The sequence below is a fragment of the Mobula hypostoma genome, chromosome 2, assembly GCF_963921235.1.
Source record: "Mobula hypostoma chromosome 2, sMobHyp1.1, whole genome shotgun sequence".
Classification (NCBI taxonomy): Eukaryota; Metazoa; Chordata; class Chondrichthyes; order Myliobatiformes; family Myliobatidae; genus Mobula; species Mobula hypostoma.
Window position 1 is genome coordinate 218869246 of NC_086098.1, and position 26913 is coordinate 218896158.

Consider the following 26913-nt stretch of genomic DNA (forward strand, 5'->3'; position numbering starts at 1 on the left):
GTGTGATAGAAAAATGCACAAGGCTCAGCAGTCAAGCAAGCCTTCCACATCAGCCACAGCAGACGACGAACGTCGACTTTCAACATTGAGGTGGGCAAAGATAGAAGATGACCTGCCTGCCCTAATGGAAACAGACGATGACAAGATGACACAATGTCCCACCACCCCAACCCCCCGGCCACGGACAGATACCGATTCGCGGGGAATGCAGCAGTAGCCGGGAGACACACAGCACATCTTTAAGAAAAAAGCCGAAATAAACATGCTAATTAATTAGGTGCCACCCAACACCTAATTGTCGGCTGAGATCAGAGACGACACAATTGGAAATCGGCACTGATCTGGGCCGACAATTACGTGCCGGGCGGTACCTAATTAATTAGCATATTTGTTTCGGCTTTTTTCTTAAAGATGTGCTGTGTACCTCCCGGCTACCACTGCACCACTGCGTGCTTCGCAGCAGTATATCGGTTGGTGGCCTGGAGGGTTGCGGCCACTGTACCACCCCAACCTGCAACGACTCAGTCTAACACACCATCATCAGTGTGCTCTGCACTGTCTTCCCAATTCCGGTAAGTGATACTACACTGTACATACATTATTTCCACTTTATATAGGCTGTGTATTTTTACATGTTATTTGGTATCATTTGGCAGCTTCATAGCTTAAAAGTTACTGGAGAGCACTTGCGCCGTGTTTTTGCCAACAGCGCTTGCGTGAGATTTTCTGCTGACGGCGCTTGCGTGAGATTTTCGGTACGGAGAACAGTGCAGTAATGATTGTGGAAAAGTATTTCTACTTTATATAGGCTGTGTATTTATCATATCATTCCAGCTTTTACTATATGTTACTGTTATTTTAGGTTTTATGTGTTATTTGGCATGATTTGGTAGGTTATTTTTGGGTTTGCGAATGCTCACAAAATTTTCCATATAAATAAATGGTAATTGCTTCTTCGTTTTATGACGTTTCGGCTTATGAACCATTTCATAGGAATGCTCTACCTTCGGATGGCGGGGGAAGCCTATATTGGGTTTCGCTTGATGGAAGTAATGTCTTGCAAGCCCTGCCAGAGTTGTCCTGCATCTGATGTCGCCTCCAACCTCATTCAAAATTGTCTCTTCACCCTTGAAATAGCCCTCCGCAGATCATATCTAGTTTTCTGATACAAGCCTAGATCGCCAGATGTGAATGCCACAGATCCAGCCTTCAGCAGACCACTCACCTCCTGGTTCATCCATGGCTTTTGGTTTGGGAATGTACAGTACGTCTTTGTAGCCACATACTCATCCACACAGGTTTCAATAAAGTCAGTAACAACTGCAACAGTCTGCCATCTCTCTAAGTCATGGGGACTGTTGGGTAGTCTGTAACATTATCCCATTAATGTGGTTAATGCTTTCTTATTCTTTAGTTTTACCCAGAAAGTCTCACTAGTTGAGTTCTCCAATCGGTTTTGAAAGCAACTACAAAACTTGTAAACCTAAGTACGAGTAAAAACAAGGACATAAGATGAGTGGGAACACCAGCACCTATGGGTTGCTCTCCATGTTTTGCTTCTCTGATTTGGAAATACATTTGCTGGCAGTTCATCATCAATGCATCTAAATCCTGTAACTCACTGTATGCCAGGACAAATACGTACAAGAACAGTTTCTTTCCATGTGCCATCAGTCTTATGAACACTTGAATTTTAGTTTATTATAAACCAAGTCCACCTGTACATACACAGGTATACCTCATTGTATATGGTTCACGATTATTTGCACTATTGTTTTGTTTGTTTTTTGATTCTGTACAGCGAGTGCTCAGGGAAACCGGCATCAAATTCCCTGTATGTGTCCACATACTTGACGATAATAAAGGATTCTGGTTCTGAAAAGGCCCTGTAGGAGTAGCTTCATCAGACGGACTCTAGCATTTCAAGAATTTGGCCACCACTATGTTCTCAAGGCAAAAAGAAATGGACAGAAAGTGTTAGCCTTGCTTGTGAAGCACTAATCCCAAAAAAAAATGTTTTAATAAACATGAGAAAGTCTGCAGATGCTGGAAATCCAAAGCAACACAGACGCAAAATGCTGGAGGAACTCAGTGGGTCAGGCAGCATCTATGGAAATGAATAAACAGTGGACAATTCGGGACAAGACTTCTTCAGGACTGAAAAGGAAGGGGGAAGGAGCCAAAATAAAAAAGTGGGGGCAGGGGAAGTAGGCTAGCTGGTGAAGCCAGGTGGGTGAGCAAGGCCAAGGGCTGGAGAAGAAGGAATCTGATAGGAGAGGAGAGTGGACCATAGAAGAAAGGAGGAGGAGGGAACCTGGTGGAAATGATAGGTAGGTGAGAAGAGGTGAAAGGTCACAATGGGGAATAGAGGGATGGGGGGGGGGATTATTTTTTACCGGAAGGAGAAATTGGTATTCATGCCATTAGTTTGGAATCTAATATGTAGTTTTAATATATATTTTAATATATACTACCTGGAGTTAGAGATTTTGACATAATTCTAAAGGGGGAATGTGAGCAGCCAGGAGTTGTGATACATAAATAGATCCAATGGCATAGGTAAGAAAAATGAAGAGGTCCTGAAAGATGGAGCCACTGTAGATAGAAAGCTGAAAAGCCGGACCTCAAGGGAATAATCTCTAAATTACAGCCTGTGCCACGTACTAGGGAGGATGAGAATAGAATGATTTGCTGCAGATGAATTTGTGGCAGGGGGCAAGATTTCAGATTTCTGGATCATTGGGATCTCTTCTGGGAAGGATATGACCTGTAGAAAAAAAACTAATTACACCGGAACTTGAAGGGGACCACTATCCTTGCGGGCAGATATGGTAGACCTGTTGAAAAGGGCTTAAACGAGTTTGGCAAGGGGATGGTAGGTCAGAGGATGGGGCATCTGGTGTACAGGTAGATGCTGCATGTAGAGAATCTGTGAAGAAGGATAGGCAGTTGAAAGGGCAAAACTTCAGTCAGTAGGATGGGTTGAAGTGTGTCTACTTAATGCAAGAAGAGTCAGAAACAAGGGTGATGAACTTTGAGCATGGATCTGTATATGGGACTAAGATTTTGTGGCCATTACAGAAGTGTGGCTATCACAAGAGCAGGAGTGGAGCTGGATGTTCCAGAATTTAGATGTTTCAAAAGGAACAGGGAGGGAGATAAAACAAGTGGGAGACTGGCATTGCTAATCAGTGATAATATCATAGCTGCAGAAGGTGAAAATGATGTGGAGGGATTGTCTATTGAGTCAATGTAGGAGGAAGTCAGAAACAGGAAGGAAGCAATCACTACTGGGAGTTTTAGATACCCAATAGTAACAGAGGTGCTGAGAAACAGATTTGGAGGCAGATTTAAAATAAATAATAGGGTTATTGTCATGGGTGACTTCAACTTCTTTAATATTAGTGCAAAATATTTGGATGGAGCAGAATTTGTTGTGATCAGGAAGGGCTCCTAATACAAAATGTTGACAGGCCAACAGCAGGAGCGACCATGTTGGATTTGGTGCTCGGTAATAAGACAGGTCAAGTGTCAGATATTTCTGTAGGAGAGCATTTTGCAGATGGTGACCAAACTTCCGGACTTTTGTATAGACTTGGACAGGCACAGGAGCAGTCATTATGAGGAAGTATTTAATTGGGGGTGGGTGAATTATCATGCTGTTAGACAGGACCTCAGCATCAGGAATTGGAAATAGATGTACTCAGGGAAGTACATGTCAGAAATAAGGAAGGTTTTCAGGGAGCACTTGATGGGTGTTTTGCATACATTTGCTCCTTTGAGGCAGGGAAAAGATGGTAGAGTGAAGGAACCATGGTTGACAGAAGATATGGAGCTTTAATTGAAGAAGAATAACAACATTTACCTAAGGTTCGGGAGGCGAGGTTCAGCCAGGGCTCAAGAGAGTTACAGAGCAGTCAGGAAGGAGCTGAAGAATGGAATTAGAAGAGCTTAAAGGGGGCATGAGAAGACCTTGATAAGTAGCATTAAGAAAAACTCCAAGGCAGTCGACATGTATGTAAAGAATAGGAAGATGGCCACAGTGAGGGTAGGATCGATCTGGGATAGTTGAGGAAACGTGCCTGGAGTCAGAGGAGGTAAGGAACATCCTTAATGAATACTTTGATTTAGCATTCACCAGTGAAAGGGATCTTGACATTTTTGTGGTGAGCATAAAAAAGACTGATATGCCTGAACATGTTAATGTGAAGAAAGAGGATGTACTAGTGCTTTAGAAAAACATTAGGATACCAGTACCATTAGGGTACCAGTGAGTCTTACTTCAGTGGTTGGCAAATTTTTGGGGAGGATTCTTAGAGCGAGGATTTGCAAATATTTGAAGAAGCATTGTCTGATTAAGGATAGTCAACATGGCTTTATAAGGGGCAGGTCATGTCTCATGAGCCTGGTTGTATTATTTGAGAGTGTAACAAAGCACGTTGATGAAGGCGCAGCAGTGGCTGTGGTGGATATGGTGTATATGGATTTTTAGAAAGGCATTTGATAAGGTTCCCCATGAAATGCTCATTCTGAAAGTCAGGATACATGGGATCCAGGGAAACTTGGTTGAGTCGATACGGAATTGGCTTGCCTATTGACAGAGTCAGGATGTAAATGGAGACTATTCTGCCTGGAGGTCGGTGACCAGTGTTGTTATGCAGCGATCGTTCTGGTACCCCTGCTCTTTATAATTTTTATAAATAACTTGCAGGGGTTGGTTAGTGAGTTTGCAGATGACATAAAGTTGTGGATAGTGTGGAGAATTGTTCAAGTTTGCATTGCAACATTGACCAAATGCAGAGCTGAGCTGAGAAAATGGAGTTCAACACAGAAAAGTTCAGAGTGATACATTTAGGAAGTTCGAATATGCAGGGTTACAGGGTTACTAATAGGATGCTTGGCAGTGTAGAGGAATGAAGGAGAATTCAGTGGTCCATGTTGCCATGCAAGTTGAAAGGGATGTTATGGTAAGATGGCCTTCATTAGTTGGGGTGTTGACTTCAAGAACCATGAGGTAATGTTGCAGCTCGATAAAACTTGGTTAGACCACACTTGGAATATTGCATTTAGTTCTAGTTGCCTCATTATAGGAAGGCTGTGGAAGCGTGCAAAGGCAATGACCAAGATGCTGCCTGAACTAGAGGACATGGGTTATGAACATAGCTTGAACAAGATATGGCTTTTCTCTTTGGGCTGATGGAGCAAGAGATGTGACCTGGATTGGTGTGTACAAAGTAATAAGAGTGCAGACCCAGAGACTTCCTCACATACAAGGGAGAATAATTTTAAAGCGACTGGAGGAAAGTAATGGGGGCATGTTGGAGGTAATTTCTTTACACAGAGTGGTGGATGTACCACCAGGGGTGGTAGAGCAGATATATTAGGGGCATTTAAGAAACTCTTAGATAGACACAGGGATAATAGACAAACAGATGGCTATGGAGAACAGAAGAGTTGAATTTATCTTAGAGTACGTTAAAAGGTCAGCACAACTTTGTGGACCGAATGGCCTGACTGTGCTATAGTGTTCTATGTTCTATTTTTACAATAGTAATGGATAAAAAGGAATTGCTAATGAAGCAGCACACAGTCTCATATTTGTATCCTTAATTAAGTACCACAGAGTATTTCCTTCATCAACCTTCTGCATAGTGGATGAATTATTTTATTCCATTGCTGAGTGGAGGATTTCATTTCCAAAGGCTTTGTGAGTAAATCCGGATTTGTTATAGCCGATGAAGCATTGATCTATGATTATTTTTGTCTTGTGGAGAACTAAAAACACCAGAAGTATAGAGTGAAAAATTGCTTGTAAAACTTCAGCATAAATTGGTCCAACTCTCCTTCAGCTCAAGGCTAAGTCATAGAATTATAATGTTCTGTAGCATGGAGTGAGGTTTTTTTGCCAATTAAGCCAACTATCAAGCATGTACCTACACTAATTCCATTTTTAAGAATTCTGTTCACATTCCCATCAATCCCCTGAGATTTTATTACTCATTTGCACACTGGGGTGATTTGCAGTGGTCAATTATCCCATGAACCTTCCAGACCCATGATCACTACCATCTAGGAGGATGAAAACAGCAGACAGCTGGGAACACCACCACTTGGAAATACCCCACCAAGTCACTCACCATCCTGACTTGGAAATGTTCCTTCATTGTCGCTGGGTCAAAATCATGGAATTCCCTCCCTAACAGCACTGTGGGTGTACCTACACCTCAGAATCTGCAGCAGTTCAAGAAGGCAGCTCATCACCACCTTCTCAAGGGCAACTAAGGATGGGCAATAAATGCTGACTTAGCTGGCGATGTCCACATTCTGTAAATGAATAAATTTTAAAAATTGAGATGGAAGAATTGGGAACACCTGATTATTACCCACATGGTCATGAACTACTACAAACTTTTAAGTGAAGGCCACCCTAAAGGGAAATTCTAGGGGTTCCTTTTGATAATATTTCTGATACTCAGTAATATGTGAGCTTGTTTGTACTTGTTGCCTTTGCACTTCCAAATGGCAGAGAATATAAGTGCCCGAATTCTTTCAGTCTTGCAACAGGAAGACACGAGGAGCTGCACTATCCCAGGAGTTGTGGAAGGAACTTGACATTGTACAAGTGTGGTGACCCTTTTTGATGGTTGTGAATCACATCTTTACTGACAGTTATTGTGGCTGACTATTAGGTTATTTTTTTAAAAAATCAGGAAACCATGGCAGAAAAAAGCAGATGACTGCAATCTGTCCTTTTAAAGTCACAGCCCAAGGGTGTAACAGGGTGGAACTGTGTGCATGTTTGGAATATACTGAACTTTCTTTCAAAGAATTGTTTATTTGTATGATGGGTTAAACAAGGATAGTAGTTGCATAATTTTTACGTGGATTCCTACTTAGGTACCTCCTACTGGGGTGTGGTTGTGGTTAGGTGCTAAAGCTGTAGATACTTTATAAGCAGGAACTGTAAAAGTGGAAGTAACTTTCTCATTTGGAGACGTTGATCTGAGCATTTGAGAAAAAGAATAAAAGATTATCTTGTCACGACAACATGGACACTTGTGAGTTCGAAGTTTTAATGCTAAAAGATTGCTTGCTTTGCTTTCTCTATTCGTGGCAAATGATTTTTTTCGTTTTGCTTTATGCCTATATATTCATGTAATTAGCATGTGGTACGATTAAAGAATGCCTGCTACAGTGATTGCGATGGTGTCTAACTCTTTCTCCTGTGCTCCTATTGGTTCTGCATTGTTTTTTTTTGAAAGCATGAATTCCTTTCTTTTTGGTATTTTGATCATGGATGAAAGTTTAAAATGCTTTGTACCTGGTTTTTCTTCTAGATGTTTATATTTAGCTTATGTGCTTAGGAGAAATTGTGGAAATCAAAATGCAAACCATTATCATATTTTCTGGGGAGGCCCCATTATCCAAGACTCTTGGAGTGGGACACATAATGCCCTACAAGACATCTTTAAATATGAACTATCCTTAGAGAGTAAGACTGTATATTTTGGGTATATACCTCAAGAATGGTGGAAAAGAGATAAATATTAATGAATGTACTGCTGGTGGCTGGTAAAAAGACCCTTACCAGGAAAGCGGCCAGAGCGTGAGTGGGCCAGTGAAGGAGTGGAGCTTTGAGGCTTTGACTCGAGAGATTCTGGCAGTTTTGGCAGTTGGTCTGTGCAATCAAGTCAATCAAGATTTGAATAGATCAGCAGTAAGCCGTTAATTAGACAATCAAGATTTGAATAAGGTCAGACTCAGCAGAAAGCAGCTGATTGGGCAGTCGAGGTCAGGTAACAAAACATTTTGAAAAGCTCAAACAGATAAATAGAGGGATAGCTCAAGCCAAGTGGCCAATGGAAAAGGGCCAGTGAGTTGAGTGGGCCAGTGAAGGAGTGGAGCTTTGAGGCTTTGACTCGAGAGGCTTTGACGAGAAGAGGCGGAGGACAAGCTAGCTCGCAGTTAGTTTTTACAATGTCCCCTGAGATTGTGATGTGCCTCTCATGTGAGATGTGGCAGTCTTGGGGGAATGCCCCTCTCCCGCAGAGTCACATCTGCCAGAAGTGCATACGGCTGGGCGATCTGGAAGACCATGTAAGGAATCTGGAGCAGCAGCTGGTTGACCTTCGACTCGTAATGGAGAATGAGGTAGTCATAGATGAGAGCTACAGGGAGGTAGTCACACCTAGGCTGTCGGAAGCAGGTCGTTGGGTGACAGTCAGGGGGGGAAAGCGAAAGTGAGCAGACAGGTAGTGCAGAGCACCCCTGTAGCCATTCCCCTGAATAATAAGTTTACCGTCCTGGATACTATTGGCGGGGACGACTGACCAGGTGTGAGCCATGGTGGCAGGGCCTCCGGCACTGAGTCTGAGCCTGTGGTGCAGAAGGGTGGGACGGAGAAGAGGAGAGCTGTCATCATTGGAGACTCTATAGTCAGGGGAGCAGACAGCAGATTTTGTGGACGTGAAAAGAACACCCGCATGGTTTGTTGCCTCCCAGGTGCCAGGGTCCGGATGTCTCTGACTGGGTGCACGACATCCTGGTACGAGAGGGAAAGCAACCAGAAGTCGTGATACATGTTGGGACCAACGACATAGGCAGGAAGAGGGATGAGGTCCTGAAGTGTGAGTTTCGGGAATTAGGCAGAAGGCTGAAGAACAGGACCTCAAGGGTGACGTTCTCAGGATTGCTGCCAGTGCTACGTGACAGAGATGGTCAGAATTGGAGGAGATGGCAGTTGAATGCGTGGCTGAGGAGTTGGTGCAGGGAGCAGGGTTTTAGATTTTTAGATCATTGGGATCTCTTCTGGGGAAGGTGGGACCTGTACAGATTGGATGGGTTGCACCTGAACTCAAGGGGAGCAATATCCTTGCAGGTAGGTTTGCTAGCATGGTTCGGGAGGGTTTAAACTAATTTGCGAGGGGGATGGGACCCAGAGCAATAGAGCAGTGAAAGAAGTGCATGGAGTAAAGCCAGATCTAACATACAGAGAGGCTTTGAGGAAAGAGAAGCAGAATAAACAGTGTAAAGACAGTAAGGTAGAAGGGCTGAAATGTGTGTACCTCAATGCAAGAAGCATCAGGAACAAAGGTGATGAACTGAGAGCTTGGATACATACATGGAATTACGATGTAGTGGCCATTACAGAGACTTGGCTGGCACCAGGGTAGGAATGGATTCTCAATATTCCTGGATTTCAGTGCTTTAAAAAGGATAGAGAGGGTGGAAAAATGGGAGGAGGGGTGGCATTACTGGTCAGGGATACTATTACAGCTACAGAAAGGGTGGGTAATGTAGCAGGATCCTCTTTTGAGTCAATATGGGTGGAAGTCAGGAACAGGAAGGGAGCAGTTACTCTACTGGGGGTATTCTATAGACCCCCTGGTAGCAGCAGAGATACAGAGGAGCAGATTGGGAGTCAGATTTTGGAAAGGTGCAAAAATAACAGGGTTGTTATCATGGGTAACTTTAACTTCCCTAATATTGATTGGCACCTGATTAGTTCCAAGGGTTTAGATGGGGCAGAGTTTGTTAAGTGTGTCCAGGATGGATTCCTGTCACAGTATGTGGACAGGTCGACCAGGGGGAATGCCATACTAGATCTAGTACTAGGTAATGAACTGGGTCAGGTCACAGATCTCTCAGTGGGTGAGCATCTGGGGGACAGTGACCACCGCTCCCTGGCCTTTATAATTATCATGAAAAAGGATAGAATCAAAGAGGACAGGAAAATTTTTAATTGGGGAAAGGCAAATTATGAGGCTATAAGGCTAGAACTTGCTGGTGTGAATTGGGATGATGTTTTTGCAGGGAAATGTACTATGGACATGTGGTCGATGTTTAGAGATCTCTGGCGGGATGTAAGGGATAAATTTGTCCCGGTGCGGAAGTTAAAGAATGGTAGGGTGAAGGAACCATGTGAGGTGGAAAATCTAGTCAGGAGAAAGTAGGCAGCATACATAAGGTTTAGGAAGCAAGGATCAGATGGGTCTATTGAGGAATATAGGGAAGCAAGAAAGGAGCTTAAGAAGGGGCTGAGAAGAGCAAGACGGGGGCATGAGAAGGCCTTGGCGAGTAGGGTAAAGGAAAACCCCAAGGCATTCTTCAATTATGTGAAGAAGAAAAGGATGACAGGAGTGAAGGTAGGACCGATTAGAGATAAAGGTGGGAAGATGTGCCTGGAGGCTGTGGAAGTGAGAGAGGTCCTCAATGAATACTTCTCTTCGGTATTCACCAAGGAGAGGGAACTTGATGATGGTGAGGACAATATGAGTGAGGTTGATGTTCTGGGGCATGCTGATATTAAGGGAGAGGAGGTGTTGGAGTTGTTAAAATACATTAGGACAGATAAGTCCCCGGGCCTGACGGAATATTCCCCAGGCTGCTCCATGAGGCGAGAGAAGAGATTGCTGAGCCTCTGGCTAGGATCTTTATGTCCTCATTGTCCACGGGAATGGTACCGGAGGATTGGAGGGAGGCGAATGTTGTTCCCTTGTTCAAAAATGGTAGTAGGGATAGTCCGGGTAATTATAGACCAGTGAGCCTTACTTCTGTGGTGGGAAATCTGTTGGAAAAGATTCTTAGAGATAGGATCTATAGGCATTTAGAGAATCATGGTCTGATCAGGGACAGTCAGCATGGCTTTGTGAAGGGCAGATCGTGTCTAACAAGCCTGATAGAGTTCTTTGAGGAGGTGACCAGGCATATAGATGAAGGTAGAGCAGTGGATGTGATCTATATGGATTTTAGTAAGGCATTTGACAAGGTTCCACACAGTAGGCTTATTCAGAAAGTTAGAAGGCATGGGATCCAGGGAAGTTTGGCCAGGTGGATTCAGAATTGGCTTGCCTGCAGAAGGCAGAGGATGGTGGTGGAGGGAGTACATTCAGATTGGAGGATTGTGACTACTGGTGTCCCACAAGGGTCTGTTCTGGGACCCCTACCTTTTGTGCTTTTTATTAACGACCTGGATGTGGGAGTAGAAGGGTGGGTTGGCAAGTTTGCAGACGACACAAAGGTTGGTGGTGCTGTAGATAGTGTAGAGGATTGTCAAAGATTGCAGAGAGACATTGATAGGATGCAGGAGTGGGCTGAGAATTGGCAGATGGAGTTCAACCCGAAGAAGTGTGAGGTGGTACACTTTGGAAGGACAAACTCCAAGGCAGAGTACAAAGTAAATGGCAGGATACTTGGTAGTGTGGAGGAGCAGAGGGATCTCAGGGTACATGTCCACAGATCCCTGAAAGTTGCCTCACAGGTGGATAGGGTAGTTAAGAAAGCTTATGGGGTGTTAGCTTTCATAAATCGAGGGATAGAGTTTAAGAGTCGCAATGTAATGATGCAGCTCTATAAAACTCTGGTTAGGCCACACTTGGAGTATTGTGTTCAGTTCTGGTCACCTCACTATAGGAAGGATGTGGAAGCATTGGAAAGGGTACAGAGGAGATTTACCAGGATGCTGCCTGGTTTAGAAAGTATGCATTATGATCAGAGATTAAGGGAGCTAGGGCTTTACTCTTTGGAGAGAAGGAGGATGAGAGGAGACATGATAGAGGTGTACAAGGTAATAAGAGGAATAGATGGAGTGCATAGCCAGCGCCTCTTCCCCAGGGCGCCACTGCTCAATACAAGAGGACATGGCTTTAAGGTAAGGGGTAGGAAGTTCAAGGGGGATATTAGAGGAAGGTTTTTTACTCAGAGAGTGGTTGGTGCGTGGAATGCACTGCCTGAGTCAGTGGTGGAGGCAGATAAACTAGTGAAGTTTAAGGGACTACTAGACAGGTATATGGAGGAATCTAAGGTGGGGGCTTATATGGGAGGCAGGGTTTGAGGGTTGGCACAACATTGTGGGCCGAAGGGCCTGTACTGTGCTGTACTATTCTATGTTCTATGTTAAATGGTTATCACAGGAGAGCCCAACTTTAAATGTATGGATGGAAATTACAATGGACATTTACAAAATGGAGAAGAAAACAGCATCTGTTAGTCATAAGTTGGAACAATTTGATTCATCCTGGAAAAAATGGTTTAGCTACATAACACCTCATTGGCCTGATTTTATTCTCACAAGTCAATGAGTATGTTGTAAAAAAAAATCACTCCCCACTCTGTACATAGTTTTCTTCTTTCGATTGTTCTTTTTTTCCTCTCCTTTCTATAAATGTATACCTCAGATAAATATTATGTGGAGATGTGCGACAAATAGGATTATATGATATATATGTACAGTATCTGAAATACATCATATGGAAATGTTTGTTTGATGATGGAATTCAATTAAAAAAATGACAAAAAAAAGAAAAGACAGTTGTGGTGAACTTTATGAATCTGAGTCATTTTAATGTTGGCAGCGGCACTCCTTTACAATGATAATCAATGAAATCAGCAAGAAAAAAACAGGGATTTTGAAGCAAGCTTGGGATACAATCTATGTGTATGCACATGGTACATAGTTAGCTTTGCTAGTAACAGTTTATATGGAGGGCTAGAGGGTGGTAGGTATCAGTATGATTACCTTCTTGCATTAGTTTAATCTTGTCACGTGTACCGAGATTCTGAGAAAACTTGTCTTGCATGTTGTTAATACAGATCAAATCATTATACTGTGCCTTGAGCTGAAGTACGTAAAAGAACAGCAATGCAGGATAAAATGTAAAAGCTACCAAAAAAGTGCAGTGCATGTTAGCATAAAGTGTAAGTTCATAACAAGGTATGTTGTGAGGCCAAGAGTCCATCTTATTGCACTAGAGGTCCATTCAAGAGTCTGATTGATAACAGTGGGATAGAAGCTGTCCTTGGGCATGATGGGACATGCTTTCAGGCTTTTGTACCTTCTGTGCAACGAGAGACTGTCCAGTATGGGTGAGGTCCTTTATTATGCAGGCTGATTTACTAAGGTAGCAAGAATTATATTTGGAAACAATGGGATGGGGAGAGTGGGGTAGGTTGTGTCCTTTGATGTGCTGAGCAGTGTCCACAACTCTCTGTAGTTTCTTGTGGTCATATGCAGAGCAATTGGCATATCAAGATGATATTCATTCAGACAGAATGCTTTCTCTGGTGCATTGATAAAAAATGGTAAGAGTTGAAGGAGACGTGCTGAATTTCTTTAGTCTCAGAGGAAGTAGAGGCACTGTTGACTTTTTTTGATGATGACATCAACGTGGTTGGACCAGGAAGGTCTATTGGTGATGTTCACATCTAGGAATTTGTAGCTCTGCACCCTCTGAACTTCAACACCATTGATGTGCACCAACACCTCCCGCACCCCCCCCACTCCCACCCACCTGTCTAGAGTCAATGATCAACTCATTTGATTTTTTGACACTGAGGAAAAGGCCATTGTCATGATACCATCTCCTCCTGTATTCTGACTCATTGTTATTTGAGATGTGGCCGACTGCAGTGGAATCATCTCCAAACTTATAGATGGAGTTAGTGCAGAATCTAGCCATGCAGTCTTGAGTGTTCAGGGAGTGGAGTAGGGAGCTCAGGCTACAAACTTGTGGAGCACCGGTGTTTAGAATAATTGTGGCAGAGGTGGTGGCACTAATCCTAATTGTGGTCTGTTGGTCAGAAAGAAAAGGATCCAGTAACGGAGGGAAGCATTAACTCTCAGGGTTGGAATGTGGTGAAGAGTTTGCTTGGAACGACAGTATTGAAAGCAAAAATATAGTCAATTATCAACAGTCTGCCACGGGTGTCTTTAATGTCTAGTTGCTTCATAGACGGGTGTAGGGTCAGGGAGATGGTCTCTGCTGTTGATCTGTTTCGGTAGTAGGCAAATTGCAGAGGGTCAACAGTGTTTGGAAAGCAGGAGTTGATGAGTCACTAGTGAAACACCAAAGCTGGTGATATAAAGATCTTTATATCATTCTCCTGGACGCCCTCTCTGAAGACTCGTCCAAACTCAAAAAATATTCTATTTTATACCCTTAACATCAAAGGTAACAGCAGGTAATTCAATACATTTTCACTAGTTACAATGACATCACTTCAATTTCTTGGGTTGAAAATTCCTTCTTTGAATTAGAGGGGTACAATAGGATACACAACTGAATGTTCAAACGCTTTGACTGGGAGAATGTAATTCACACAGATATGCTAAAAGCTTCTGGGAACAGAAATCCCAGTCATTCAAAATAAATGTTGTCAGAGCTGACTTTGAATGCAAAAATATCCCAACTATTGATTGATCAATTATACCTATGACCATGTTTGATGTGTTAAAAGACAACATCAGTCAGCTCTGTCAGCTTCCTTGTACTCAGACACAATGGTGCAAAATAACTTAGCCCATCTTGCTTGGTTTGATGCAGACTAATTATCATAACCTCATTGTCTCATGTTTGGCAGTTGCATACAAGAATATCTCGTGGTCACTTCACCTTGTAAACCACATACCTTGAACAGCTAGCTCCTGTTGTGGGCCAGCAGCCTGTGCTCAGTAGACCAGAAGATGTAGGAGCAGAATTAGGCCACCCGGCCCATCAAGTCTACTCCGCTATTCAATCATGGCTGATGCTTTTTTTTCTGTCTCCTCCTCAACCCCAGTTCCCAGCCTTCTTCCCGTAACCTTTGACGTCATGTCCAATCAAGAACCTATCAATCTCTGCTTTAAAGACACCCAATGACCTGGCCTCCACAGCTGCATGTGGCAACAAATTCCACAAATTCACCACCCGTTGACTAAAGAAATTTCTCCTCATTTCCGTTTTGAAAGGGCGCCCCTCTATCCTGAGGCTATACCCTCTTGTTCTAGACTCTCCCACCATCGAAAACATCCTTTCCATATCTACACTGTCTAGGCCTTTCAACATTCAAAAGGTTTCAATGAGGTTCCCCCTTATCCTTCTGATTTCCAGCAAGTACAGACCCAGAGCCATCAAACGTTCCTCGTATGATAACCCTTTCATTCCTGGAATCATCCCTCTTCCGGACCCTCTCCTCTGCCAGCACATCTTTTCTAAGATGAGGGGCCCAAAACAGTTCACAGTACTCAAGGTGAGGCCTCACCAGTGCCTTATAAAGCCTCAGCATCACACCCCTGCTCTTGTATTCTAGACCTCTTGAAATGAATGCTAACATGGCATTTGCCTTCCTCACCACCGACTCAACCTGCAAGATAACCTTCAGTGTGTTCTGCACAAGGACTCCCAAGGGCCTGTATTGTGCTGTAGGTTTTCTATGTTTCTAAGGATAAAGCAGCTGACTGGCAGGAGTCAAAGAGTGGGAATAAAAGGAGCCTTTTCTGACTGGCTCCCAGAATTCTTCCTCATCTCCATTCTAAAAGGATGCCCCTCTATTCTGAGGCTGTGTCCTCTAGTGTTTGAATCTCCCATCCGATCTGTCTAGTGATGTTTCACAGGGGGTCTGTGTTGGGACTGATTCTTTCTGTGTTTTATATCAATTATTTGGATGGAGGAATTGATGGCTTTGTTGCAAAGTTTACAGACGATATGACGATCGCTGGAGAGGCTGGTACTTTTGAGAAAGTAGAGAGGCTACAGAAGGACAGACAGATTAGGAGAATGGGCAAAGAAATGGCAAATGGATTACAGTGTTGGAAAGTGCACTTTGGTTGAAGAAATTAAAGGGTTGGCTATTTTCTAAATGGAGAGAAAATGCCAAAAACTGAAGTGCAAAGGGACTTGGGAGTCCTTGTGCAGGATTCTCTAAAGGTTAATTTGCAGGTTGAGTCTGTGGCGAGGAAGACAAATGCAATGTTAGCATTCACTTCAAGAGGACTAGTATATAAAAGCAAGGATATAATGTTGAGATCTTATAAAGCACTGGTGATGCCTCACTTGAAATAATGTGAGCAGTTTTGGGCCCCTTATTGTAGCAAGAATGTGCTGAAACTGGAGAGGGTTCAAAGGAAGTTCACAAAAATGATTCCAGTCGGTACTGAATGGCTTGTCATACGAAGAGTGTCTAATGATTCTGGGCCTGTATTCATTGGAATTCAGAAGAATAACGTTTGGCCTCATTGAAACCTATTGAATGGTGAAAGGCTTCAATAGAGTGGATGTGAAGAGGACGTTTCCTATGGTGGGAGATTCAAACACCAGAGGACACTGCCTCAGAATAGAGGGGCATTCTTTTAGAATGGAGATGAGGAAGAATTCCTTTAGCTAGAGAGTGGAAAATCTGTGGAATTCCTTGCCACAGGAAGCTGTGGAGGTCAAGTCATTGGGTATATTTAAGGCAAAGGTTGATAAATTCTTGATTTGGCAGGGCATGAAAGGATACTGGGGGAAGACACGAGACTGGAGCTGAGAGGAAAATTGGATCAGCAATGATGAAATGATGGAGCAGACTCAATGGGCCAAATGGCCTAATTCTGCCCCTATATACTATGGTCTTGTAGTCTAATATGTGGAAAGTTAAAATCACCTACTATCACAGTCATATGTTTCTTGCAACGTTCTGCAATCTCTCTACAAACTTGCTCCTCTAAATCTTGCGGACTGTTGGGTGGTCTGTAACATAATCCCGTTAATGTGGTCAGTTCAAGTGCGAACTGTCTTCTGTACTGGTCCCACCTTCCCTGAAAGAGTCAATGATCCAAAAATCTGATACCCTCCCTGCCACAACATCCCTTTAGCCACATGTCAAACAATATGATCTTCCTATTTCTAGCCTCATTCGCACATCACAGGCAGCAACCCTGGGATTACAACTCTAGAGTCCTGTCATTTAACTTAGCACCTAACTCCCTGAATTCACTTTGCAGGGCCTCTTCACCCATCCTACCTATGTCATTGTTAGCGACATGGACACCGACCTCTGGTTGCTCGCCCTCCCACTTAAGCATGCTGTGGACTAGCTCTGAGGTGATCCTGGCACACAGGAGGCAACAAACTACCGGGAAACCTCATTCTCATCTGTAGAACCTTCTTTCTGTTCCTCTAACCAATGAATCCACTCTCACTGCCATTCACCTCTCTCCATCTTTCCCTTCTGAGCCACAGAACCAGACTCATTGCCAGCAACCTGACCCCTGTGGCTTTTCTCCACTGGGCCTTCACCCCAGAAGTATCCAAAGTGGTATACCTGTTATTGAGGGGAATGGCCACAGGGAGACTCTGCACTGGCTGCCTATCCCCTTTCCCCCTCCTGATGGTCACCCAGTTAACTGTGTCCTGCACCTTGGATACAACTACTTCCTTGCGTGTCCTGTTTTTCAAACCCTCAGCTTCCTGAATGATCCAGAGTTCATCCATTTCCAGCTCCAACTGCATAGCACAGTCTGTTGAAAGCTGCAGCTGGATGCACTTCTTGCAAATGAGGTCATCAGGGACACTAGAGGTATCCTTACATTCCCACATCCACAAGAGGAGCATTCCAGTATTCTGTCTGGAATCCACACTAAATGCGCAATAAGAAATAACTATTCTCACTGGAATTCAGAAGAGGAGATCTTGTAGAAACATATAAAATTATGAAAGGGATAGATGAGATGTAGGCAGAAAAGGTGTTTCCACTGGTGGGTGAGACTAGAACTAGGGGAAGACTTGGTGGAGTAGATTTAGGGTGGAGATGAGGAGGAACTGCTTTTCCCAGAGGGTGGTCAGATCTGCCATGATCTTATTGAATGGTAGAGCAGGCTTGATGAGCCAGATGGCCTACCCCTACTCCTATTTCTGAAGTAAAGAAAGAATAAATAATGGAAAATAATCTACCTACAGACTAGTCTCTCCTCACCAGAGCCTCAACTTCCCACTCCGACACTAGCCTACTCTTACAATGGCCACTCGGCTTAAACAACTTTCTTTGATTAGTCCTTGCCAAGTGCCTAATAATGTGTAATCCAATGTCTCCTCAGGAACGTGGCATGCAAAATGTGCCGACTACCTCTGCTTGCATCTTTTAAACTTTCTCTCTCCAAGTAAACCAGTGCCTCCTTAATTTAAAGCTGTGATACCTTCTCTCATTACTGCCATTTCCACCCGTTGGCCATGTGTCATCCCATGCTCCTGAGCTGGATTGTTTCACATATTCCTCGGTCATTTCACTTTAACCACTTCACAAGCCACATCTCTTGAGAAGCCAACACTTTGCTGCAGGCTATCATCCTGTGCACTATAGACAGTATTGTTTGCAAAGCTGTACTTGCAACTTCAAACTGATTACTGCTTGCAATTTGCATTAAGAACTGAAGACTGGCTCGTGTTTGAATTAATACATGATATGGTGTATTCACATAACTCCTGAATATTCTTTAAAATATCTCATGACTAAGCTCTCAAAGCTCCTCATGATGGTACGTGTTAGAGCCACTGTGCAGAAGTCATTAATGCATATTATCTTACTCTTCTAATGCTGCTACTCATAGCTCCAGGGACCTGCATTCAATTCTGTTTTTAGGTGCTATTTTTGTGGAGTTGCAGTCTCTTCCTGTTAAGGGATGGGTTCCTTTAGTTGACTACAATGAATTGCCCTTTGGTGTAGGCAAGTCACAAATGAACCAAACATTGGTTGATAAGCAAATGAGAAAGAAAAAGCTGGAGGCAACAAGGAAGGGTGCAGTGAACCTAATGAGATCCTTCTATTGAGTAGACATAAACTTAATGACTGTATTGCACATCATCTCAAATTAGATTCAGGCAATGTCCCACATTAGAGTGAAAACAGTGACATTACTTGCCATAGGGCTGCGTGAGTCGAGCGTGACAGGTTACTATTTCAGATTTTTTCCTGACATATAATGGGTTGATGATTGGTACGTGTAGGATTATTTGAAGGTGGGGTTGGAAGGAGTGTTATTGCACTCAGAACAATGATCAGCTAAAATGCATATCAGGCATATCTTCTTGTTATGACAGATAGCTGAAATTAAATTTGAACAGCCACCACCCTAAATCAAATGTATCACAGTCAAATTTGATACCTGCAGGAAGGGAGAGGATGAGACTGACTGGGCAGATTATACTAGAATCAGAAACCAGGAACCAGCAACACCTACAAAACTGGCTGGTGCAAATTATCCTAAGGAGATAATTAGGACAGTGTTGCACTCTAAGATTACAGGAAAATAAATTCAGGGGTGAACTCCACGATGCATGCTCCCAAGGCAGGCTGCAGAAGGAGAAGGGTTGGGCATGGGGTAGTAACCCCATCACGTAAAATCCACAACTACAGAAACACCAACAGTAACTCTAAAGACCAGACCCCTGGGAAAGGAAGGATATCAAAGATGGGGCTACACCTGGGAACAACTTGAAAGACTAGTCCGGGAGAGGGGACTATGCAAGCTGCTTTCAGTGGCTTATGCCCCAGTAGGGGTGTTGAGCTTAAGTGAGTAAGTTCAGGAATGGGATTGATAGGAATGCTTTGAGAACAGGAAGGAGTCTAATCTACAGTAAATAAATCAATTATGAGAACTCAGGAATATTAATTTAAAGAAATGAACCAAATAGAAGCAAGAAACTATTTAGAAGAAACAGCATAATAGCTTATAAAATTTAAATCTTGTGTTAGTACACTTTCCATCATGTGACTTTAAAAACACATTTATATTTACCTTGTCATTTTCCTTTAAAGCACTGTATTTCAAACCAAACAGCTGGAGAATCAATACAACATTAAGACCATCAGACTTAATGAAGATGTAGCAAGACTTTGATTCCCCCAGGGGATTTCCCAAGTTATCAGGAACACCAACTTAAAAAAAACTCTGTCTGGGTGAAATTCATAGAACACATTTAATAGTATATGCCTATATTTAAATATAAACCACAATAGATTTCTATCAACGGAGTTGTACAGCGTGGAAGCAAGATCTTGCAGTCAACGGGTCCAAGATGACACTTAAGAATTCACAGAACATAAAACATTGAATAGCACATGAGCATGTCGTTTGGCCCATGATGTCTGCACCAAACAAGGTGCCGAATTAAATCTTTTCTGTGGTATGATCAATATTCCACCATTTTCTGCAGATTCATGCATAACCATCACTATCATATCCGCTTCCTCTACGACTCTTGGCAGCACATTCTAGGCACCCACTACTCTCTGTGTAAAAACCTTATCCCTCACACCTCCTTTGATCTTTTCCCATCTCATCTTACATATATGCTGTCCAGTACTTGGTATTTCTACCCTGGGAAAAAGATTCCAACTGTACACACTATCCATGCTTATCTTCATTTTATATTAGGTTCCCCCCTCAGCCCCAGGTTCTCCATAGAAAGCAACCCAAGTATCACCTGATAGAACATGGCCTTTAATCTAGGCAGCATCCTGGTGAACATGTTCTCCACCCTTTCCCAAGCCTTAAATTCCTCTCTGTCCTCCCTGTAATGGGGTGACCAGGATTGCACAGAATCCTCCATACAGCCTAACCAAAGATTTATGTAGCTGCAACATGACCTCTTTATTCTTTTACTCAATGCCCCATCCAGTTGAAGGCAAGCATGACATTCACAATACCTTATTTTGTACGCTTTACTACTTGTGTGACCACTATCAGTGAGACGTTCACTTCCACTAATGATAAACTACTCCCATTTGATTCTTCCCACATTCCCATCGATTCCCACTGGATTCCATCATTTACTTATAGACTAGGAGTAATATACAATGGCCAATTAACCTTCCAAACAGCACAATATTGGGATGTGAGTAGAAAGCTAAGCATCCAGACAAGGCTTTATAAAGCACTGCTGTGCTGTTACTTGGAATATTGTGAACAGTTTTGAGCCCCTTAGCTAAGAAAGGATGTGCTGACATTGCAGAGGGTTCAAAGGAGGTTCATGAAAATATTCCAGAACTGAAAGGCTTGTCATATGATGAGCATTTGATGGCTCTGGGCCTGCACTCACTGGAATTGAAAAGAATGAGGGGTGACCTCATTGAAACCTATTGAATTAGATTAGATTAGATTATGAGGACACTCAGTCCTCGTTTATTGTCATTTAGAAATGCATGCATTAAGAAATGATACAACGTTCCTCCAGAGTGATATCACAAAAAAAAACAGAACAAACCAAAGACTAACACTGACAAGACCACATAATTATAACATATAGTTACAGCAGTGCAAAGCAATACCATAATTTGATAAAGAGCAGACCATGGACACGGTAAAAAAAAGTCTCAAAATTCCGATCAACTCCCGATAGTCTCCGATAGCAGGCAGCAAAAGGGAGAAACTCTCCCTGCCATAAACCTCCAGGCACTGACTACTATTGATCCATTGGAAGCACCCAACCACAGCCGACTCTGAGTCTGTCCGGAAACTTCGAGCCTCCGACCAGCCCTCCGACACCGAGCACCGAGCACCATCTCTGCCGAGCGCTTCGACCCCGTCCCGGCCGGCGAGCAACAAGCAAAGCCGAGGACTCGGGGCCTTCCCCTCTGGAGATTCTGTATAACACAGTAGCAGCGATAGCGAAAAAGGCAGTTCAGAAGTTTCTCTAGATGTTCTCCGTTCTCTCACGTCTGTCTCCATCAAATCAGGATTGTGCACGGCACCCTACTTGGCAGATTACAGATATCATTCACCGGAGTGGCCACGCGCACTGAGTCGCGCCGCCATCTTCTCTATATTGAAAGGCCTCAAACAGAGTGGTTGTAGAGAGGATATTTTCTATGGTGGGGGAGTCTAAGATCAGAGGACATAGCCTCAGAAAATTGGGGTATCTTTTTAGAAGTGAGATGAGCAGGATTTTCTTTAGCTAGAGAGTGGTGAATCTGTTGTATTTGTTGCCACAGGAACTATGGTGGCCAAGTTATTTTGTGTATTTAAGGCAGAGGTTGATAGATTCTCGATTAGCGAGGGCATAAAGGGATACAGGGAGAAGGCAGGAGTTTGGGACTGAGAGGGAAAATGGATAAGCCATGATAAAATGACAGAGCAGACTCGATGAGCTATATAGCCTAATTCTGCTCTTATATAGCATGGTCTTATGGTCTAAATGCATGCAGTCACAGGGAGACCCCACACAGCCTGGGTTGCTGGAGGTCTGAGGTGGCAGCAATACTAGCTGCACCTATGTGCCTTGCAAGGTTAGTTACTGTCATTAAAAATAAATGTTTTCCTCAAGGCACCAAGATGTAGCAGGTAGTGCAGCTGCTGCACAGAGCCAATGATTTGAGTTCAGCCAGCGCCATCTGTGTGGAACTAACACATTCTACCTGTCACCATGCGAGTTTCCTGGTCATGCTCTCATGCTCTCATTTCCTCCTAATCCACCAGATATACTGGCTGTAGGTCAACTGCCTACTGCAGATTATCCCCAGGGTGGGTGGCTGGGAGGAAAATCAAGGAATTAGTGGAAGTTAACTTGCATGTGTGAGAGTATAGGTTATGGTGAAATAAATGGGGGAATGGGATTGACAGGATTGCTCTGCAAACTGGTATTGGCTCAGCAGGTGAAATAGCCCCTTTCTTTATCATAAGGGAATAAATGTCAAAACTTGCACTGACTAAATTTATGAATTAGAAGAATGACCCAGTTTTTACAGGGACTGCAGGCATGTTTATATTTTCCTGTTTGCAAATTGGCAACTTTATAACCATATAAACATTTAACAATTACAGCACAGAAACAGGCCATCTCAGCCCTTCTAGTCGGTGCCGAACGCTTACTCTCACCTAGTCCCATCTACCTGCACTCAGCCCATAACCCTCCATTCCTTTCCTGTCCATATACCTATCCATTTTTTTAAAATGACAAAATCGAACCTGCCTCTACCACTTCTACTGGAAGCTCGTTCCACACAGCTACCACTCTCCAGGTAAAGAAGGTCCCCCTCGTGTTATCCCTAAACTTTTGCCCCTTAACTCTCAATTCATGTCCGCTTGTTTGAATCTCCCCTACACTCAAAGGAAAAGCCTATCTACGTCAACTCTATTATCCCTCTCATAATTTTAAATACCTCTATCAAGTCCCCCCTCAACCTTCTACGCTCCAAAGAATAAAGACCTAACTTGTTCAACCTTTCTCTGTAACTTAGGTGCTGAAACCCAGGTAACATTCTAGTAAATCTCCTCTATACTCTCTCTATTTTGTTGACATCTTTACTATAATAAGGTGACCGAAACTGTACACAATACTCCAAATTTGGCCTCACCAATGCCTTGTACAATTTTAACATTACATCCCAACTCCTATTCTCAATGCTCTGATTTATAAAGGCCAGCATACCAAAAGCTTTCTTCACCACTCTATCCACATGAGATTCCACCTTCAGGGAACTATGCACCATTATTCCTAGATCCCTCTGTTCTACTGCATTCCTCAATGCCCTACCATTTACCATGTATGTCCTATTTTGATTAATCCTGCCAAAATGTAGCACCTCACATTTATTAGCATTAAACTCCATCTGCCATCTTCCAGCCCACTCTTCTAACTGGCCCAAATACGTCTGCAAGCTTTGAAAACCTACTTCATTATCCACAACACCACCTATCTTAGTATCATCTGCATACCTACTAATCCAATTTACCACCCCATCATCCAGATCATTAATGTATATGACAAACAACATTGGATCCCATACAGATCCCTGAGGCACACCACTAGTCACCGGCTTCCAACCTGACAAACAGTTATCCACCACTACTCTCTGGCATCTCCCATCCAGCCACTGTTGAATCCATCTTAGTACTTCAATATTAATACCTAATGATTGAACCTTCCTAACTAACCTTCCATGCGGAACCTTGTCAAAGGCCTTACTGAAGTCCATATAGACAACATCCACTGCTTTACCCTTGTCAATTATCCTAGTAACCTCTTCAAAAAATTCAGTAAGATTTGTCAAACATGACCTTCCACGTACAAATCCAATTATATATACCATCTCTAAGAATACTTTCCATCAATTTACCCACCACTGACGTCAAACTTACAGGCCGATAATTGCTAGGTTTACTTTTAGAACCCCTTTTAAACAATGGAACAACATGAGCAATTTCTGATATACAAAGTGACAGATGAAATCTCCATAAAGAGGAGCTATTTTGAGACCTTGGCATGCTTAAAGGGGAATAAATCCCCAGGGCTGTGAGTTTATCTCAGGCTGCTCCCCAGGACAAGGGAAGAAGTTGCTGGGGTTCTAACTGAGATTTTTAAAGCTTGTTGGCTATAAGTACCAGATGGATAGCAAATGTGATCCACTTTTTCAAGAAAGCAACAGAGTAATTACAGCCTAGTAATTACAGACCTGGGAGCCTGACATCAGTAGCAGAGAAGTTAGTGGAAAAGATTCTGAGAGGTAGGAGTAATGATCATTTAAAAAGGCAAAAGCATATTTTGCTTGACCAATCTACAAAATTTTTTTGAAGAGGTGTACTGACTGTGGGCAGTGCAGTGGACGTGTTTTACACAGACTTCAATAACAGACTGGTCTAAGCAGTTAGGGTCCGAAGCATCCAAGGAAAAATGGTAAATCAGATCCAAAATTGACTAGGCATTAGAAGATAAAGGGTGACTGTATAAGGTCGTTTTTTGTGTTTGGATGCCTCATACTAGTGGTGTTCCACACTGATCAGAGTGGTACCTTTGCTATTTGTAAAACATGAATAATTTGGATACAGATGAAGGAAGCATGATCAGCAAGATTTCAGATTTTACAAAGGTTGCTGGAGTTATTGATAATACGGAGGGTACACTTATGCTACAGGATGATATCAGTCTGTTAGTGTAAAGGACCGAGAAATGGCAGATGGAGTATAGTCCAGATAAATGTGCGATGATGCATCTTGGGAGAGCTAATGAGGACATACCTAGTAGAGTCTGAGGGAGCACCAAGGAACAAAGTGGCCTTGCTGTACAAGTTCAAAGATCTTTGAAGGTGGCAGCATAAGTAACATAGAAACATAGAAACATAGAAAATAGGTGCAGGAGTAGGCCATTCGGCCCTTCAAGCCTGCACCGCCATTCAGTATGATCATGGCTGATCATCCAACTCAGAACCCTGTACCAGCCTTCCCTCCATTCCCCCTGATCCCTTTAGCCACCAGGGCCATACCTAACTCCCTCTTAAGTATAGCCAATGAACTGGCCTCAACTGTTTCCTGTGGCAAAGAATTCCACAGATTCACCACTCTCTGTGTGAAGAAGTTTTTCCTAATCTCGGTTCTAAAAGGCTTCCCCTTTATCCTCAAACTGTGACCCCTCGTTCTGGACTTCTCCAACATCGGGAACAATCTTCCTGCATCTAGCCTGTCCAATCCCTTTAGGATTTTATACGTTTCAATAAGATCCCCCCTCAATCTTCTAAATTCCAATGAGTATAAGCCTAGTTGATCCAGTCTTTCATCATATGAAAGTCCTGCCATCCCAGGAATCAATCTGGTGAACCTTCTTTGTACTCCCTCTATGGCAAGGATGTCTTTCCTCAGATTAGGGGACCAAAACTGCACACAATATTCCAGGTGTGGTCTCACCAATGCCTTGTACAACTGTAGTAGAACCTCCCTGCTCCTGTACTCGCATCCTCTTGCTATGAATGCCAGCATAACATTCGCCTTTTTCACCGCCTGCTGTACCTGCATGCCCACTTTCAATGACTGGTGTATAATCACACCCAGGTCTCGTTGCACCTCCCCTTTTCCTAATCGGCCACCATTCAGATAATAATCTGTTTTCCTGTTTTTACCACCAAAGTGGATAACCTCACATTTATCCACATTAAATTGCATCTGCCATGAATTTCCCCACTCACCTAACCTATCCAAGTCACCCTGCATCCTCTTAGCGTCCTCCTCACAGCTAACACTGCCGCCCAGCTTCGTGTCATCTGCAAACTTGGAGATGCTGCATTTAATTCCCTCATCTAAGTCATTAATATATACTGTAAACAACTGGGGTCCCAGCACTGAGCCTTGCAGTACCCCACTAGTCACTGCCTGCCATTCTGAAAAGGTCCCGTTTATTCCCACTCTTTGCTTCCTGTCTGCCAACCAATTCTCCATCCACATCAATACCTTACCCCCAATACCGTGTGCTTTAAGTTTGCACACCAATCTCCTGTGTGGGACCTTGTCAAAAGCCTTTTCAAAATCCAAATATACCACATCCACTGGTTCTCCCCTATCCACTCTACTAGTTACATCTTCAAAAAATTCTGAGATTCATCAGACATGATTTTCCTTTCACAAATCTATGCTGGCTTTGTCCGATGATTTCACTGCTTTCCAAATGTGCTGTTATCACATCTTTGATAACTGACTCTAGCATTTTCCCCACCACCGATGTTAGGCTAACCGGTCTATAATTCCTCAGTTTCTCTCTCTCTCCGTTTTTAAAAAGCGGGGTTACATTAGCCATCCTCCAATCCTCAGGAACTAGTCCAGAATCTAAAGAGTTTCGAAAAATTATCACTAATGCATCCACTATTTCTTGGGCTACTTCCTTAAGCACTCTGGGATGCAGACCAGCTGGCCCTGGGGATTTATCTGCCTTTAATCCCTTCAATTTACCTAACACCACTTCCCTACTAACATGCATTTCCCTCAGTTCCTCCATCTCGCTGGACCCTCTGTCCCCTACTATTTCCAGAAGATTATTTATATCCTCCTTAGAGAAGACAGAACCAAAGTAGTTATTCAATTGGTCTGCCGTGTCCTTGCTCCCCATAATCAATTCACCTGTTTCCGTCTGTAGGGGACCTACATTTGTCTGAACCAATCTTTTTTCTTTTCACATATCTATAAAAGCTTTTACAGTCAGTTTTTATGTTCCCTGCCAGTTTTCTCTCATAATCTTTTTTCCCCTTTGATCATTTGGTTACGGAGGCATATGGGATATTGGCCTTTGCCGGTTGTAGCATTGAATAAAACAGGGAGTGCATGCTTCAAATTTATAAAAGATTGGCCAGAGCTCAGATGGAGTAGAGCACATGGTCCTGGTTTCCACACTATCGAAAGATGCATAGGCAATTCACCAGGTT

General features: G+C 43.1%; 1 protein-coding gene across 2 annotated transcripts in view; it reads left to right on the forward strand.

Annotated features, from left to right (window-relative positions):
• Positions 1 to 26913, forward strand: part of LOC134336842 (protein-glutamine gamma-glutamyltransferase 2-like) — a 96588-nt gene that overhangs the window by 42053 nt on the left and 27622 nt on the right. The window contains exon 1 of one of the 2 annotated variants that reach the window (XM_063031408.1): positions 6933 to 7058. The exons of the other annotated variant lie outside the window; for it this stretch is intronic. Coding sequence (XP_062887478.1) covers positions 7049 to 7058 — 10 coding nt within the window. The 5' untranslated portion in view covers positions 6933 to 7048. Of the gene's footprint in view, positions 1 to 6932; positions 7059 to 26913 lie in introns of those variants that run through there. 2 annotated transcript variants of the gene reach the window in all.